We start from the raw sequence: 15,500 nt of genomic DNA on the forward strand, positions 1-15,500 counted from the left end.
ATGGTTCCAGTGAGGGACTTGCAATGGGGTAAATTTCTGGAGGGTTTAAAGTAAGAAATGTGCAGATTATAATTTTATTAAGCACTTGCATTAATTCTTCTGTTAAAACTTGTGTATAATTAAAGCTTAAAGTTGTTTAAATTGTCATTTTTACAGTCATTTTCGGGTTTATTGACATTGTATCGTCATGGCAACAAAGTTGTAAAATTGGTAAGGTTGGAAGTGATATTATTCCACTAAAATCATGTTAACACACATATTGTTTATTTCTAGTGGATATACTTTTGAAACAGTGAGTATTTCAATGATAAAAATTGCCAAACCCCCCCCTTCCATTGTAAGTGCCTCACTGTAACCTTGACTTTTGCTTTTTTTGTAAAGAAAATTAGGGACGAGCCAAAATGCATTTTTGTGATAATCAACATTATGCCACAAATGCTGTCGAATGAGCTTAACTTGGACTGAACCCGGAATATTCATATAATGAGATAAACTGTGCTCCTTTCCTCGCACAAAGCTATCGTATGACTTTAAATCGTATACTTTTGTGTTCCGCACAAGAAAGTCATGTGGTTTTGAAATGACAAGAAGGTGAGTAATGCTATATCCAATTAATCCATTTTCGATAGACCAGTGTTTTCCTCTATCGAAAACAGAGACTTTTGAAAACACTCTTTATAACTGCATACTTCAGAAAAGACTTGGAAAACTGGAAATGGAGGTTTCAGATCTGTGGTTGTGGACTAAATCAATTTTGGGTCAATTCGGTCTATTCAGGTTACAGATTTTGGTTCTGCCTTAATATCATTTTTGTTATGTCTTTAAAAACATGTTAACCAGTAAAGAATGGCAGTTTAAAATGTACCTTTGATCCCTCAAAGTAAAATCAAGGCCTCTGTGTCACGGGATGTTGAATTTAATGGGGGGTCTGATCTTGTAATTTTCTTTTAGGAAATGACAGACATGCTTTGACAAATATGATACAGTTATTTTTTTTTCATTTATCATCTTTAGTGAACTAAAATGATTTATCTGTACTTTTAGTTTCTGTTCAACAATTACACTTACAAAGTTGTTAATATTACATCAAAAAGCAAACAAAAAGGTTCTAAATCAAAAGAGGAAAATAAAAAGACTTTCTCTTCAAACTGTTTATTTGATAGAACTTTTCTTTTCTCAAACTGTATTTTTCAGCAAAGTTTGGTAGTCAGGTTGTCTGATTGTTTCAAGATTTCTGTGTTGTACATGTCCAAGGCGTGATTCACTCGAATCATCTCACTATTATTCAGCTTGAGCCGATGTTTCAGCATACAGGAAAACAGATCCAGTTGGGGTTTCCCTGGGGCCACCGGAGGGGCCAGACGGTTAATTCTCTCGCGGATGTCCAACAGCAAGAGCATGATGGATGAGGACGAGTAGAATTGGGTACCCTGCGTGTACGACTGATTTACCTGCTGCACGGCACTCCTCAATAAATCGGCATTGAATCGCAAGCTGTATCCGAACACTTGTATGTCAGAGATCTTAATGTAGATTTGCCTCTTATTGGGGTCGGACAAGTCCACCGGGCCCTGGCCTGAATCATTCCGCAGGCCTGTGGGCACCTTGGCGCGGCTTCGCAGGTAGATGTGCACCGTCTCGAAGAAGGTCTTCCAGCGGTTCCCCAACAACAAGGTCCAGTTAAAGCACTGCGAGTTCTGGAGGCGCACTTTCTCCCAACGCGGGTATCCGTGCTCGCCGAACGGCATGCTCCAGCCCTCGGAGTGACTCCCACTGAACGGGTTCACGTACACGAAGAACATGGGGTCCACGCTGCTGTTGCGCATCTGGCAGATCTTCATGGACAAGCCCACCATCATGTGAAGGTAGTCCATGCGGTTCTTGTTACTCTTGAGTGTCAGAGACATCCGCTTGCGCCACCGGGGGTCGAAGAAGGTCTCCAGACGGACCTCGTTGCTGATGAAGGTGGTGTGGATGTGCAGCCGTGAGTCCATCTTCTGCAGCAGGTACTTGAGCTCCAGGTCCTGGAAGTCCAGGTCCGTCTCGAAGCTGATGAACTGCTCGCTGCGCTCTGAGTCCACATTCTGTGGCTCGCAGCGGCCACGGTACAGCTTGTAGCCCTTGTTGCAGGAGCCACACTGGGAAATGTTGGCCAGGCTGCACATGGCACAACTGTTGTTTCCGCCGATCACACAAGGGATCGGCCGCTGGCATAGGGTAGCCCCAGTGTGGCACACGCAGGTGCGTTGACTCTCCAGGAAGGTGCCCCAGAAACCGTTCTCGTTGCAGTAAAGGAACGACTGCACCCGGTTAAGCCACTGGAGCACCGATCTGCAAACAGACAGATAACAATAGAGTCAGGCAGGTAGGTAGAATAATCCATTAATAATGCAGCGTTAAGTCCAAAAGCACAGAGCTACTGCCTCAGCTTTCTGACGTTTGTTACAGTCTAATCACTAAAACGGATAATGTATTCTGTCAAATTTTCCCCCTGCACAGCTCATCTTCTCTCTTCCCGCAGGCATTTTGCCTTGTCATTCTGAAAGGCTTTGCAGTTTCTCAACTGCATGACGGGGGACTGAGTGCTCGCATTTTGATTTCTGGAAGACAAAGTACTAAAGGTTATGATGACATGTTAATGAACCCAGAAAGCGAGCACAGACAGTGAACAACCAAGAAGCTCTCAGACTGTGCCAATGGAAAATCTTTCAGAAAGATATTACAATTTTGTGTTAAACCATATTAGCCAGGCATAGGGCTGGGTGATCTATAAAATATTCATGATATAATCGTGACAATTTTGCTGGCAATAAAGAAGTATCGTGCATATCAAACTGCTTTTAGTAAGCTTTTTATCTGGTCACTACATTTCCTAAAGGGGAATTGACTTTCAATACAGTCCAGATTACTTGACTAATAAATAGCTTACGATTGGCCCCATTCAATTTGAAGCCAAATACAGTTAACTAGCTTGTGGCATATTGTATTTTTTTTTATATATATTTGCAATAAGCAAGCCTTATGAGATGTGAAACACAAGGCTTCAATAAGTTATATTCTATAACTGCTTTCCCAATATAGATTTCAGAGTGGCTTGCTGGCTTTATTTTGCATTAGTATTTGCTTTGCTGACTGCAGTTTGCCGTGGGGAATGAGATGGAGATGACGGCAAACGGATGCTGATTGTTTGCACATTGTCATGTTTGTAATGGCGCATCACAGCTCGAGTGAACAGACTGCATGACGTTCATTACTCAACTTGTCTTCTAATGGAAAATGGCGGGATAGAGAGAGAACAGACTGTAGAATGAGCCATCCACAAGACTTTGCATTTGGTACATTTATTTTATGAAATTAAAACTGCCGCAAGCCTTTTTTATATTTACAACATCACAGCTTTAGCAGGCAGAGCTCATTGCTAATGGCAGACATTTATAATTAGATCGAGCCATCAGATAGGCCAGTTACTGTAATTTTGGGGCTTTGCATAAGCAGAGATGGATGGCATGGTTTGGTTACTCATTTAATTGCATCGTTCAGTTCGATTAAATACCACACTGGCTTCAGCGATGCATCCTTTAGTCAAATGGCACAGAGGTCTCTGAAGTGTGAATCTATCTGTCACTGCAGCAGAGGCGATTGTGCTCTTTAAGGTAGTCTGATCAGAGCTATTTATCAGACGTTACTATATTTACACCAAAAACTTTGAATATGTAGAGTGGCTCCAAAAAGTAAGGGTTTAAACTTGGGTTTAGACAAAGCAATTGAACCAAATGTGAAAACTCTTACAGAATAATTTTTGACAGACATTTTTACAGTTACCTAATCTTAGAAGTTTCCAGTAAGAAACAGCTTTAGAGACATATTTTTCATGTAAAACTTGCTCTTCCCCCCAACCAGGAATAAACATCAGCTGATTCTGAGGCACTTCCTAAAGGAAGAACTGCACCATTTGCAAAAGGCCAATAATTGAGCAAAGACAAGGTTAAGCCGAGCTCTTGTATCTCTGCCAGGTTCTACGGAGCTTGTGCGTTGGCACTATTGCACCAAGAACAGATGAGAGGGAGCGTTTAACAATTAATTTATATATATGGCAGTTCTGACCTTAAAACAGAAACAGCAGAAATCTATAAGGGGAAACATATGCTGCCTTCAGGTCACGAGATAAGCACATGAGAGCAACACCACAATGTTGAAATTAAAAGTGGGAAACATTGGATTTTTATTTAGACCCAACTTTCTTAGTTGGAGGTGTTATTAATTAAAGAATCATTGGGGAACCCGGATTTACTGAAGGTTTGCATGTATAAAATTTAAAGCTTGCGCATATGTCAAAGTAGTATGACTAAGGTAGTCTACTGAGGATTGGGTCTTTCAGATTCACAAAATAGCATGTTTTGGCAATTTTAGCATGTTTGCCATCAGGTGTACCTCCAACATGTGCAAAATAATGGGTGGTTTTGATGCAAATGGATTGAATTGCACCCGTAGTTTATTATGTCAAAAAGTAATTTAAGAAACGCTAATTGTTAACAGAGAATACATACGTAAGAATACACATATCTAATAATGGAATTAAGTGCTTCATTACACGTTTCGCTGCAGTTTCCCAGTCAATGTCCATCGGGGGGGCGCCAAAAGCGAGTGAAATGGTGTCGTAATCAGTCAGGGATTTTAAGGTGAATGTTAGATGGAGGTTTAGATTAAAATGTGCCTCCCTAACCTAAAACTTTAACCGAAAGCTAATTTTCTGAAGCAACCACGTTATCTTGTGTCACTTCTATAACACTTTCATCTCATGTGTCAGCTTGCGTGCTTGACTGGTCTTTCGAGTAAAAAGTCCAACACTGTATCAGATGAGCTACAGCACAAGCTAATCTTATTAGAATAAGTGTAAAAGTAGGTGGGTCTGTTACAAGCATTAAAATGTGTACTTTTTCAAATTAAGTTTTAGAGTAAAAGTGTTTTGATATCATAACGTGATCAGGTGTGGTGACTTAAAATGTGCATACTACTGTCTTCTTTGTGAATTATGAATTGAGGCAATTTCGAAATTTAAAGCGAAATTAGATTAATGGGCAAAAATCCCATTCCAATTTTTTTTTAATGTTTTTTTTTTGTTGCTTTAACCATTTGTGACCTTACACTGATAAAACAACTCATCTTAAGGTGTTTACATAACCTTACATGGGTTATTAAGCATTATCGGCATGTAAACATACTCATTGTGATTGATCATAATTTATTGTAAGTGTGGTTGCAATTGATGACTAGCCAAGTTTAGTTTCGATCCATTTAATGTACTATTGATGAAGAATAGCAATCAAGCTTGCCAGAAAAATCTAATTTTGCCACTTTAATAGTCAACAGGCAGCACAACAATGATAATATACACAGATAAAGCATCAACCGCACACCTGATGCACATCTTTAACTCATAATTATGTCATTATTTTGTATTAGCATTTCTTAGTGAAAATGAGATATTTATGAACCAAAATTACTTGTGCACATTGTAATTAAGACTTCTGAACTGAAGGCAGCACTAATCACGAGTTACCAAAGTTTGAACCAAATTAAGTTTTATTCCTCTTGATAATTGCTGTGCCATCAAACAGACAGCAGAATGGCGTTTCTCAGCTTCTACCTGGGAAGTCTGTGGGGCAGATGGAGGCAGTTTGCTGCTAATAATGAGCAACGGCCGGCTGCTCAGCGTCAGCAGGAAACTCATTCTCAAGTGAGCAGCCATCTTTCTTCATTAGGACCTTGAGGCCAGAGAGCAGGTCAACAGAGACAGGAGCGACAGGCTGCCTGTCAGCACAGTGAGACAACAACAGCTCGGACACATGCCATTATATAGGAGCCATCTGAACTCACAAGCTTAGAAAGTCAGGTAATAAATGGATAATTCTAGATTTAAATTTGATTGTATGAGCTACATTTGAAGTCATTGTAAATCAACTGATATGACAACGTGATCTCATTAATATTCACAGTTTTTTGCTACATACAGCGGTGTTCTGTCACTCATACATATTTGTACATCTGTATGGACAGCAAAACGTTCAGTATCAACATGTTGACAGTATGTTAAATGTAAACAATTTTACATTTCAAAAACTTTAGAGATGTACAAATGTTTATGAATCCTTAGAGTTAAAAGAATCTGAGGTTTTAGAACAATTGTTACAGCCACACACAACAGTAAAAAAATGACACACACGTTTTTATTCTGTAACACTGTTGGTGCGTTCACTACATTTATACTGTAATCACGAGGCAACACTGTCTTAATACTACTACTACTACTACCTTAAAATTCATTTATTTATATATATATATATATATATATATATATATATATATATATATATATATATATATATATATATACACACACATACATTGGCAGCCAAAAGTTTAGAATAATGTACAGATTTTGCTTTTATGGACAGAAATTGGTACTTTTATTCACCAAAGTGGCATTCAACTGATCACAATGTATAGTCAGGGCATTAATAACATGAAAACTTACTATTACAATTAGATTTTGTTTTTCAGAACTTCTGTTCTTCTTTTCTTTATGTTTTTCTGTTTTAAAAGTGGCTTATTCTTTGTAATTTTTCCTATAAGGCCTGCACCCCTGAGTATTCTCTTTACTGTTGTACATGAAACATCTCTGGTTACTTAACTGTAACCCTTGTTCCCTGAAAAAGCGTAACGAGATGATGCACTGATTTAGCACTTTGGGATCGTCTTTAAGAGTGACCAGCTGTAAATATCTGTGCAACACGTCAATGAAATTGACTAGAATTTATAGCCTCCGCCGGTGATATCATCAGGACGTGGCAGTACAGGGGCTATAAATAGATGCGCCACAGGTGCATCATCAGGTTATTTGTCTGAAGAGCAGTCCTGGGGCATCCTCAGTGCTGCAATGAAGCGCACACTTTGATGCTGCACTGATTTAGCGCTTTGGGAATGAGAATACCCACGCCGCCGCACTGCGGATGTCTGTACCCCTTACGGTTGTGTAGTTGTGCTCACAAGAGCGTGAGTGGTCTCAGACATGAGCTTGTGATGTTGACTCTAGCCTGCCGCATTACAAACATGCTGCAGAGGGACACCTCTAGCCAAGGCTTTAGAGGAGGCGACCACTCTGGTAGAGTGAGCCCTGATCCCTACTGGCGAAGCTTGACCACGCACCTCATAGGCCAGGGCATTAGCATCCCTCACCCAATGAGACATTGTCTGATTGGTGGCGGCCACCCCATTGTTAGGGGCCCATGACAAACAAATAGTTGCCCTGACTTAAGCCACTGGCTAGTGCGGTGGACATAAGCCTGAAGGGCAAGGACTGGACACAGTCTGTGAAATCTTTCCTGATCCGGCGTTGTAAACTGCAGGGAACAGAAGGCTTCAAGTGTGACCGGATGTACGGCCGAGAAAGGAACCATAGGCAGGTAGTCAGGATGAGGGTGCAATATTGCTTTAGCTATTCCTGGGGCAAAATTTAAGTAGATCTAACCATCTTGAGAGTCAGAAGTTTATTAGACGCTAACTATAGAGGTTCAAAGGGGGTCTCAACCAGACCCTCAAGGACTATTCCTAAGTCCCATGAAGGGACCCTGGTCTTAGCAGGAGGTCTTATTTGCATGGCTCCATGAACGAAGCAAGCGAGCAGAGGATGTTTCCCCAATGGCATCCGGTCAATCAAAGCTGGGCATGTGCCTGCTGATAATTTTTCCTGCAGAAAGTCCAGAACTGAAACAATCTGGCAGTTAACTGGATCTGCATTATATGCACTGCACCATCTTTCAAAGACATCCCATTTATTGGCATAGCTTCTTCTAGTAGAGGGAGACCTAGCACTTAGAATGGTCTCGATAACTTCAGGTGAAAGCCCAGTGTCCCTCAGTTGGTACCCTTCAGGGTCCAAACATAAATGTTCCACAACTCGGGCCGGGGATGAAATATTGTCCCCTGCACCTGAGACAGAAGGTCCCTCCTGTCTGGAATCGCTCAAGGTGAGCCGTCGAGGAGAGACATTAACTCTGAGAACCATAACCTTTTTGGCCAACATGGCGCTATTAGTAAGAGGCAGGACCCTTGCTGGCGAACTCTGGCCACGACTGCCGGGAGCAGTGAAACCGGAGGAAACGGATACATGCGGGATCTGGGCCATGTATGTGCCATCGAGTCCAGACCCGGGGGGGCTGGGTGACTCAGAGAGAAGTACATGCAGGCATCTAGGGTTATAAACTGCTCTGATTGACAGGAGCTTGCCCTGGGCCCAAAGGAGAATCTGCTGTGCCATACTGTTCAGCTGGCGTGACCGTAGACCTCCTTGATGGTTTATGTAAGCGACTACTACTGTGTTGTCCACCAAGAGTGGCAGCCTCTCAGGAGGAAGTACTTCAGGGCCAGAATTATAGCCAACTCAAGACAGTTGATGTGCCAATCGAGCTGACAACCCTCCCATTCCCCCTGAGCTGGACGACCACTTAAGACTGCTCCCCAACCCGTCAGGGAGGCGTCTGTTGTTAGCAGCTTGCGACGGCAAGACGCACCTAGAGTGGGAACCTAAGTGAGGAACCGGGGTCTGAACCACATAGAAAGGATATGTAGCACGTGGCGCGTAACCCTAATCAGCCTTAGGGGACTGGCCCTTGGATGAAATCCCCTGGCTTTGAGCCACAACTGAAACGGCCTCATGTGTAAAAGGCCCAAAGTGATCACCGAAGACGCAGATGCCATGAGACCTAGTATTCGTTGATACTGACAAACAGTGCAATCTTGGCCTAGCCTGATTTTGCTCAGGGTGTTCTGAATCGACTCGATTCGAGTGGGAGACAATTGTGGCTGCATCATGATCGAATTCCATACGATCCCCAGATAGGTAGTTTTCTGAGTGGGAGAGAGGATGCTTTTCTTGATATTGAGCCTCAAACCCAGAGAAACCAGATGAGCTAAGATGATATCCCTGTGTTGTAATGCCAGTACTTGTGACTGTGCTAGTATGCCCGGAGTCGCAAAGGAGCCAGTTCTGCATCCATGCACTTCGTGAATGTACGGGGTGATAAGGCTAGGCCAAATGGAAGAACGCGATATTGAAAAACTTCGCCCCCGAAAGCAAACCTCAGGAATTTCCTGTGTTGTGGCAGAATTTCTATATGGAAGTATGCATCCATGAGATCGATCGTGACCAACCAATCGTGATGTTGGAATTGAGACATGACCGTCTTGACGGTTAGCATCTAGAACTTGAACACCTTGACTGAGCGATTCTAAAATTGGACACAAACCCCCATCCTTCTTGGGAACCAGGAATTATCTGCTGTAGTAACCTGACTCTCTCTCTGGAAGGGGAACATGTTCTGTGGCCCCTTTGACCAAGAGATTTTGCAGTTCTTCCCACAGTAGACATGCTTGTTCAAGTTTCGCGGTAGTGGGAACCACGCCGCTGAAACACGGTGGACGGCGAACAAATTGAATTCTGTAGCTTTTCCTACTGTTCTCAGGACTCACATATAAATACCCGGCAGTAGCTTCCACGCTGCCAGGTTCTCTGAGATGGGTATCAATTTTGACACTTCCGGTTGAAGGCACGAAGACACGGGAAGTATAAGGTTTCCTCCATGAACGATAAAGCTCGTCATGGAGGTCATCAAAGAAAGGAAGGGACTGATGTAGCGTTCTCTTCCTTTGGCCACCAGACAGAAATCTGTCATCCAGCTTGGAGCGTTTGGGGGTCTCTTGTTCACGTGGCCAGTCTATCTGTAGTCTGGCAACCGCCCGAGTAACCACCTCAAGCAATTCCTCAGCTGCTTTATTATCGTGCGAGGAACCCTCAGAGGTGGGTAGCTCAAAGTCCGCAGACTTAAGAGATTCGGCACCCTCCCTTATGAACCAAAGAGGCGCCGGAGCGCGCTTCAAGACCACGAGAAGGACCAGCTGGATCTGGGGAGAGAGCGAGCGATAGAGAAGGACCCGTCTCTCGCTACTCGGCCAAATCCATACGAGAACCCCACGATGGAAGAGTGGGCGCTTAACTCTCGGAAGTAAGCAAGATTGAAAGCAGATCGCAAAAGGTTCATACTAACACCTTTTTATGAAATTTTCAGTTTTTTGTTAATTTCAAGCATTGTATAGCCTTCATTCCTCAAAACAATGATTGACTGATGAGTTTCTAGAGAAAGCTGTTTGTTTTTTGCCATTTTTCACCTAATATTGACCTTAAGACAAGCCAGTCTATTGCATACTGTGGCAACTCAAAAACAAACACAAAGACAGTGTTAAGCTTCATTTAATGAACCAAATATCTTTCAACTGTGTTTGATATAATGGCAAGTGATTTTCTAGTAGCTAATGATCAATTTAGCATGATTGCTCAAGGATAAGGTGTTGGAGTGATGGCTGCTGTCTAGATTTGATCAAAAATGACTTTTTTCAAATAGTGATGGTGCTGTTTTTTTTTTACATCAGTAATGTCCTGACTATACTTTGTGATCAGTTGAATGCCACTTTGGTGTATTAAAGTACTGATTTCCTTCCAAAACAGCAAAATCTGTACATTATTCCAAACATAAATATATATGTTAATATACATAAATATACATATTATATATAAATATATTTGGTATAATCACTGTAAAAACAAAAACAACCTTTCTCAGCCTACGGTTAAAAATGGTTTGCATGATTAGTAAGTTTCAGTTTTCTTGCATCTAAAAGTTTGTTCTGAACACTGTTGAGAAGTTTGTTCGGTAGAAGAGGGACTTAAAGTCAGCATGAAACTTTAAAATGATATTCAATGGGATTTATATTAAATTTATATTTCATAAATACTTAAACTACAAAACACAGAATTTTATTTAACTGAATGGAGATATACATTTATATTACATTTATGCATTTGGCAGACGCTTTTATCCAAAGCGACTTACAGTGCACGTATTACAGGGACAATCCCCCCGGAGCAACCTGGAGTTAAGTGACTTGCCAACGACACATTGGTGGTGGCTGTGGGGCTTGAACCAGTGACCTTCTGATTAACAGATATGTGCTTTAAACCACTACCGCCACCACCACTCCACACCACATAGTGATAAACTACATTATCACTCCATATAGTGATAAACAACTGCAATTGCCAAAATAGTTTGCTTCAAAATGAAGTCTCTTTAAAGCTGCTCAGTGCTCAAGTGAATCAGTGGCTCATTTAAGTGAACCAGTTCCTTTACATGAACCATCCGAAAGAACCGATGCGAGTTCCCAATGGTAAATATAAGGAGATGGTTTATTACTACCTTGCTCTCACTGATGCATTCACAATACAATGTTACAGCACTACTCACTGGAAGATGTAGCTCATTACTGGAAAGCAACACTATTGTGATAAAAGCTGATTTGTCGCGCTACTGAAATTGTTTTGTTAATTTAGTCACTCCCAACATTGACTATTGTCCTGACAGAGCAACAGTTTGAAGATAATCTTGCTGAGCATTTAAAGTGTTGGCATGTATGTAGCTAGCTACCAATATAATGGCACAGACATTTGAAGGAAACTATCACTGCCTTGAATGCTGAGGTTTGTTACTGCCACCAAGTTTGTTCAACGGGACCGCGTGTTTCAGGATGAGCTGCATAATCATGGGAAGTGCGCTCAAGCTGTCTCTTCCCCCTGAGATTGTTTACCATGAAGAATTTGTACCCTGCTGCTGAGTTTATTCAAATTGGATACTCATTTGATGCACTGTTATCAGTTAGCTAAACTAGCCACTTTGAATTTGAAGTATGAATATTGTCTTACACACAAACAGAAATCCACTTTCTCTCTCTCTCTCTCTCTCTCTCTCTCTCTCTCTCTCTCTCTCTCCCTCTCTCTCTCTCGAGACAGAACAACACTACTTTGAAGTCCAGCATATATGATTAGCCCTCAAAATCAGAGGACCATTTCTGTTTGGTGCAGTACAGTGAACAGATAAGAGTCCTGTGCTCACCTGGAATCAAAACAGTCATTTCATTCTGTCTCACACTCTGTTTTCTCTGTGCCATTGCCATCAGTCGTCACTGCAATGTGCCCTATAGAGCTGTGACTGGGCTCTGTTCGGCTTTGATAACGTTTCAGTTCAGAACTTGTCAAAGGCACTTCCACATTAGTGACAGTTGGTGCTTTCAGATTCCTCAGCCCAAAAAACTATTATATTTATAGAATTTGTAGAGTTTATTTTTCATTTATTTGCATAAGGTTATGCACTCTTTCTGAGAATGCATATAATCTGTCTGTTCAGTCAAGTTTCCTAATGAAGTGTGTAATTTCTGCACTACTTTATGCAAAAATAATGAGTGTCATATTTTCTTAACATTCTCCCTATCTTCCGTTGGCTGGATTAAAAGACTGTCTCGCCTACAACTCACACCGCTGGTTGCTTCGGGATTGGAAAAAAGCAATTACAGTTGTGTTTTAGTTGGGTAATTTGTAACCAGTATAAGGTTAAATTGCAGAAGTATTCTACCATATGTGTGTGTAGACTGAAATAATACAGAATCCCAGGAATGACCCATATACAGTGTATAATATATATATATATATATATATATATATATATATATATACTAGTATATATATATTAAGTGTTCTACCAAGTCCCAAGTATTTAGCCTTCATTTTGGCCATTGTCCATTTTCGAGTATTGTTGTTGTATCGAGGTCTTGTGGAGTAAATGGTCTGCACTTATATAGCACCTTTTTAAGCCTTAACGGTATTCAAAGCGCTTTACACTGCGTCTCATTCACCCATACACACACACATTCATACACCAATGGCAGCAGAGCTGCTATGTAAGGTATGTAAGCTAGCCTGCCATTGGGAGCAACTTGGGGTTCAGTGTCTTGCCCAAGGACACTTCGGCATGTGGAGTCGTGTGGGCCAGGATTCAAACCACCAACCCTGCAATTAGTAGCCGACCTGCTCTACCAACTGAGCCACAGCCAACCGTCCATGCCTTGATGGGTCAGATCTGTTTTGGTGGCATGGGGGGACCTACACAATATTAGGCAGGTGGTTTTATGTTGTGGCTGATCAGTGTATGTGTATATACAGCATATATATATATATATATATGTATACAGATTTAGCTGTTTCAGTAGGAAATTGGTACTTTAATTCAACAAAGTGGCATTCCACTGATCACAAAGTATAGTCAGGACATTTCTGGTGTAAAACAGCACCATCACTATTTGAAAAAAGTAATTTTGATCAAATCTAGACAGCAGCCATCACTCCAAAACCTTATTCTCAAGTAATCATGCTAAACTGCTCGTTTGGTACTAGAAAATCACTTGCCATTATATCAAACACAGTTGAAAGATATTTGGTTCATTAAATGAAGCTTAACATTGTGTTTGTTCTTGAGTTGTCACTGTATGCGATAGACTGGCATGTCTTAAGGTCAATATTAGGTCAAAAATGGCAAAAAAGTAACAACTTTCCCTAGAAACTCATCAGTCAATAATTGTTTTAAGGAATGAAGGCTATACAATGCTTGAAATTGCCCAAACAAACTGAAGATTTCATACAAAGGTGTGCACTACAGTCTTCAAAGACAAAGGACAACTGTCTGATTTGGGCAATTGATCTAACAAGTACAGAACGAGAAGTGGAAGGCTAAACAAGAGGATAAGTACATCAGAGTCTCTAGTTTACATCCATTCTGCAATACTTAGGTTTTGTACCACAAAAAATGTCACCCAAAAAGTCAGATGTGTCTGGACTTATCTAAACACTGATTCATCATTGCATTCATGAGCACAACAGACGTGCCTCTGATATCATTGTTACAAAGAAAAATAAATAAATAAACAGAAAGTTTAGACATGACTGGCGTATCCCTAAAGGAAATGTAAATCATCTGATTAACTGTGCAGCCGAATTCTGTTTAATTGCTGCATTTCCAGTCAAACTGCACTACCCATAATCCTTAAGAGATATCCACCGATCAGAGAAGTTACTGCTACCATGGAAACAGATATGTGGGTTGTTTCAAATCAAACATAGTAATACAAGCTGGTTTGGATCAAGGTTTTAATCTCTTTACACTTCTCTAAAATACTATTGGAACCAATTCCATGAAAAAAAAAAAGTCTGTAATGAATGTTCAGCTGGATTGAGAACAGTCCCTAGGCTATGATCATATTTTCCTGCTGATTTCTAATGTAATGTAACATGTTGCTCACCTCTCTCTGGGCGTCTGATGGTTAGGGTTGTGGTGACACCGAATGCTCAGGCCGAAGAGTTTGCGGGCCATACGCTGGATCTTTAGTCTCTGGACCTCCAGTGAACTATGCAGGAGCCGATAGCGGTTCTGAAGATCCCAGTCGCTGCCCCACAGCAGATGAACACTGCTCACCGGCAGGAAATGAGTCGCAGGCAGACGCTTGAGAAATGACTTAAACTCATCTGAGAGAGGGAGAGAGAGGTTAACGTTGATATCATGTTGAATATACCTTCTGTACTTAATTATTAAGCATGACTTACTGTAGAGAACTAGCTTACCCATCATGCTCACACATACTGCAACAACAACAAATCTTATATTGTTTTTACACCCTAAATATACTCCTGTTTGTCCCAACAATGGGAGAGGAGAAGTTTTCAATTGTATGTCAGTAAATTCATTTATTACATATTTATATCATGTTACGTTGCTCGTTACTTGAAAAAATGTATCTTATTAAAGAACTCCAACACCATTGGTTAAAGGTGCATTCAGTAAAACAACTTTCAGTGTGTCATTTTAAACATTTTAGTGTTTTCAGAGTCTAAGCAAGTTAATACATTTGAATGAAAGATTATGGGCTCTAATTTTTCTAATTTACAATTGAGTCTTCAAAGTGCAGCACTACACTCAACAACCGTGCGCTACATCTTATCCAATTTTCGTGAGAGCGCTACATTTGGCGCAAATGTTTGCCAGATATTTGCAGCTCTTCACTGATAGTGGTGAATCTGCAGCAAACGTTTGCCAACAATGGCCAATTTGACGTACTTTTGCCGCAAAGCAATATTTGCATGTGAAAATGATCAGTGGAGAATTTGCGGCAAGTTTGCTAAGTGCAATTTTCATGCTAGTGCAATTGGGCATTGGTGGGTGTATTGTTAGTAAATGAAGAGCCACAAAGCGCAATTTGATATTTTCCTGAGAAGTAGGTCATTGTGTGAAGATATTTATAATCCTGGGATGAATCACATTTTCTATGCATATAAAAGGAGTGTGTCCATATTCTTCTAATTAATTGGATACATTCCATTTACAATACCAACTTAACTATGAATGTGCTGTTTTTGTTTATAATCTCTGGTGCTTGAGAGAATGGACTATATAATAGGACGCAGATGCTGCAATAACCAGAGAAGAACTTCCTAATTAAATTGCACTTGATCCGGCCCATTTGCACGCTGCACGCAAAACGCTTTTGTACCTAGATTTAGCACATGC

At 40.9% G+C, this 15,500-nt stretch overlaps 1 protein-coding gene across 2 annotated transcripts in view; it reads right to left on the reverse strand.

Annotated features, from left to right (window-relative positions):
• Positions 1 to 927: 927 nt before the first annotated feature.
• Positions 928 to 15,500, reverse strand: part of LOC127637470 (BMP/retinoic acid-inducible neural-specific protein 1-like) — a 190,324-nt gene continuing 175,751 nt past the window's right edge. For both annotated transcript variants that reach the window (XM_052118562.1, XM_052118570.1), the window contains exons 7-8: positions 14,239 to 14,461; positions 928 to 2,331 (exon numbers count right to left, since the gene is read on the reverse strand). In XM_052118562.1, coding sequence (XP_051974522.1) covers positions 1,191 to 2,331; positions 14,239 to 14,461 — 1,364 coding nt within the window. In that variant the 3' untranslated portion in view covers positions 928 to 1,190. The remainder of the gene's footprint in view (positions 2,332 to 14,238; positions 14,462 to 15,500) is intronic.

This window comes from Xyrauchen texanus, chromosome 4 (assembly GCF_025860055.1).
Source record: "Xyrauchen texanus isolate HMW12.3.18 chromosome 4, RBS_HiC_50CHRs, whole genome shotgun sequence".
Classification (NCBI taxonomy): Eukaryota; Metazoa; Chordata; class Actinopteri; order Cypriniformes; family Catostomidae; genus Xyrauchen; species Xyrauchen texanus.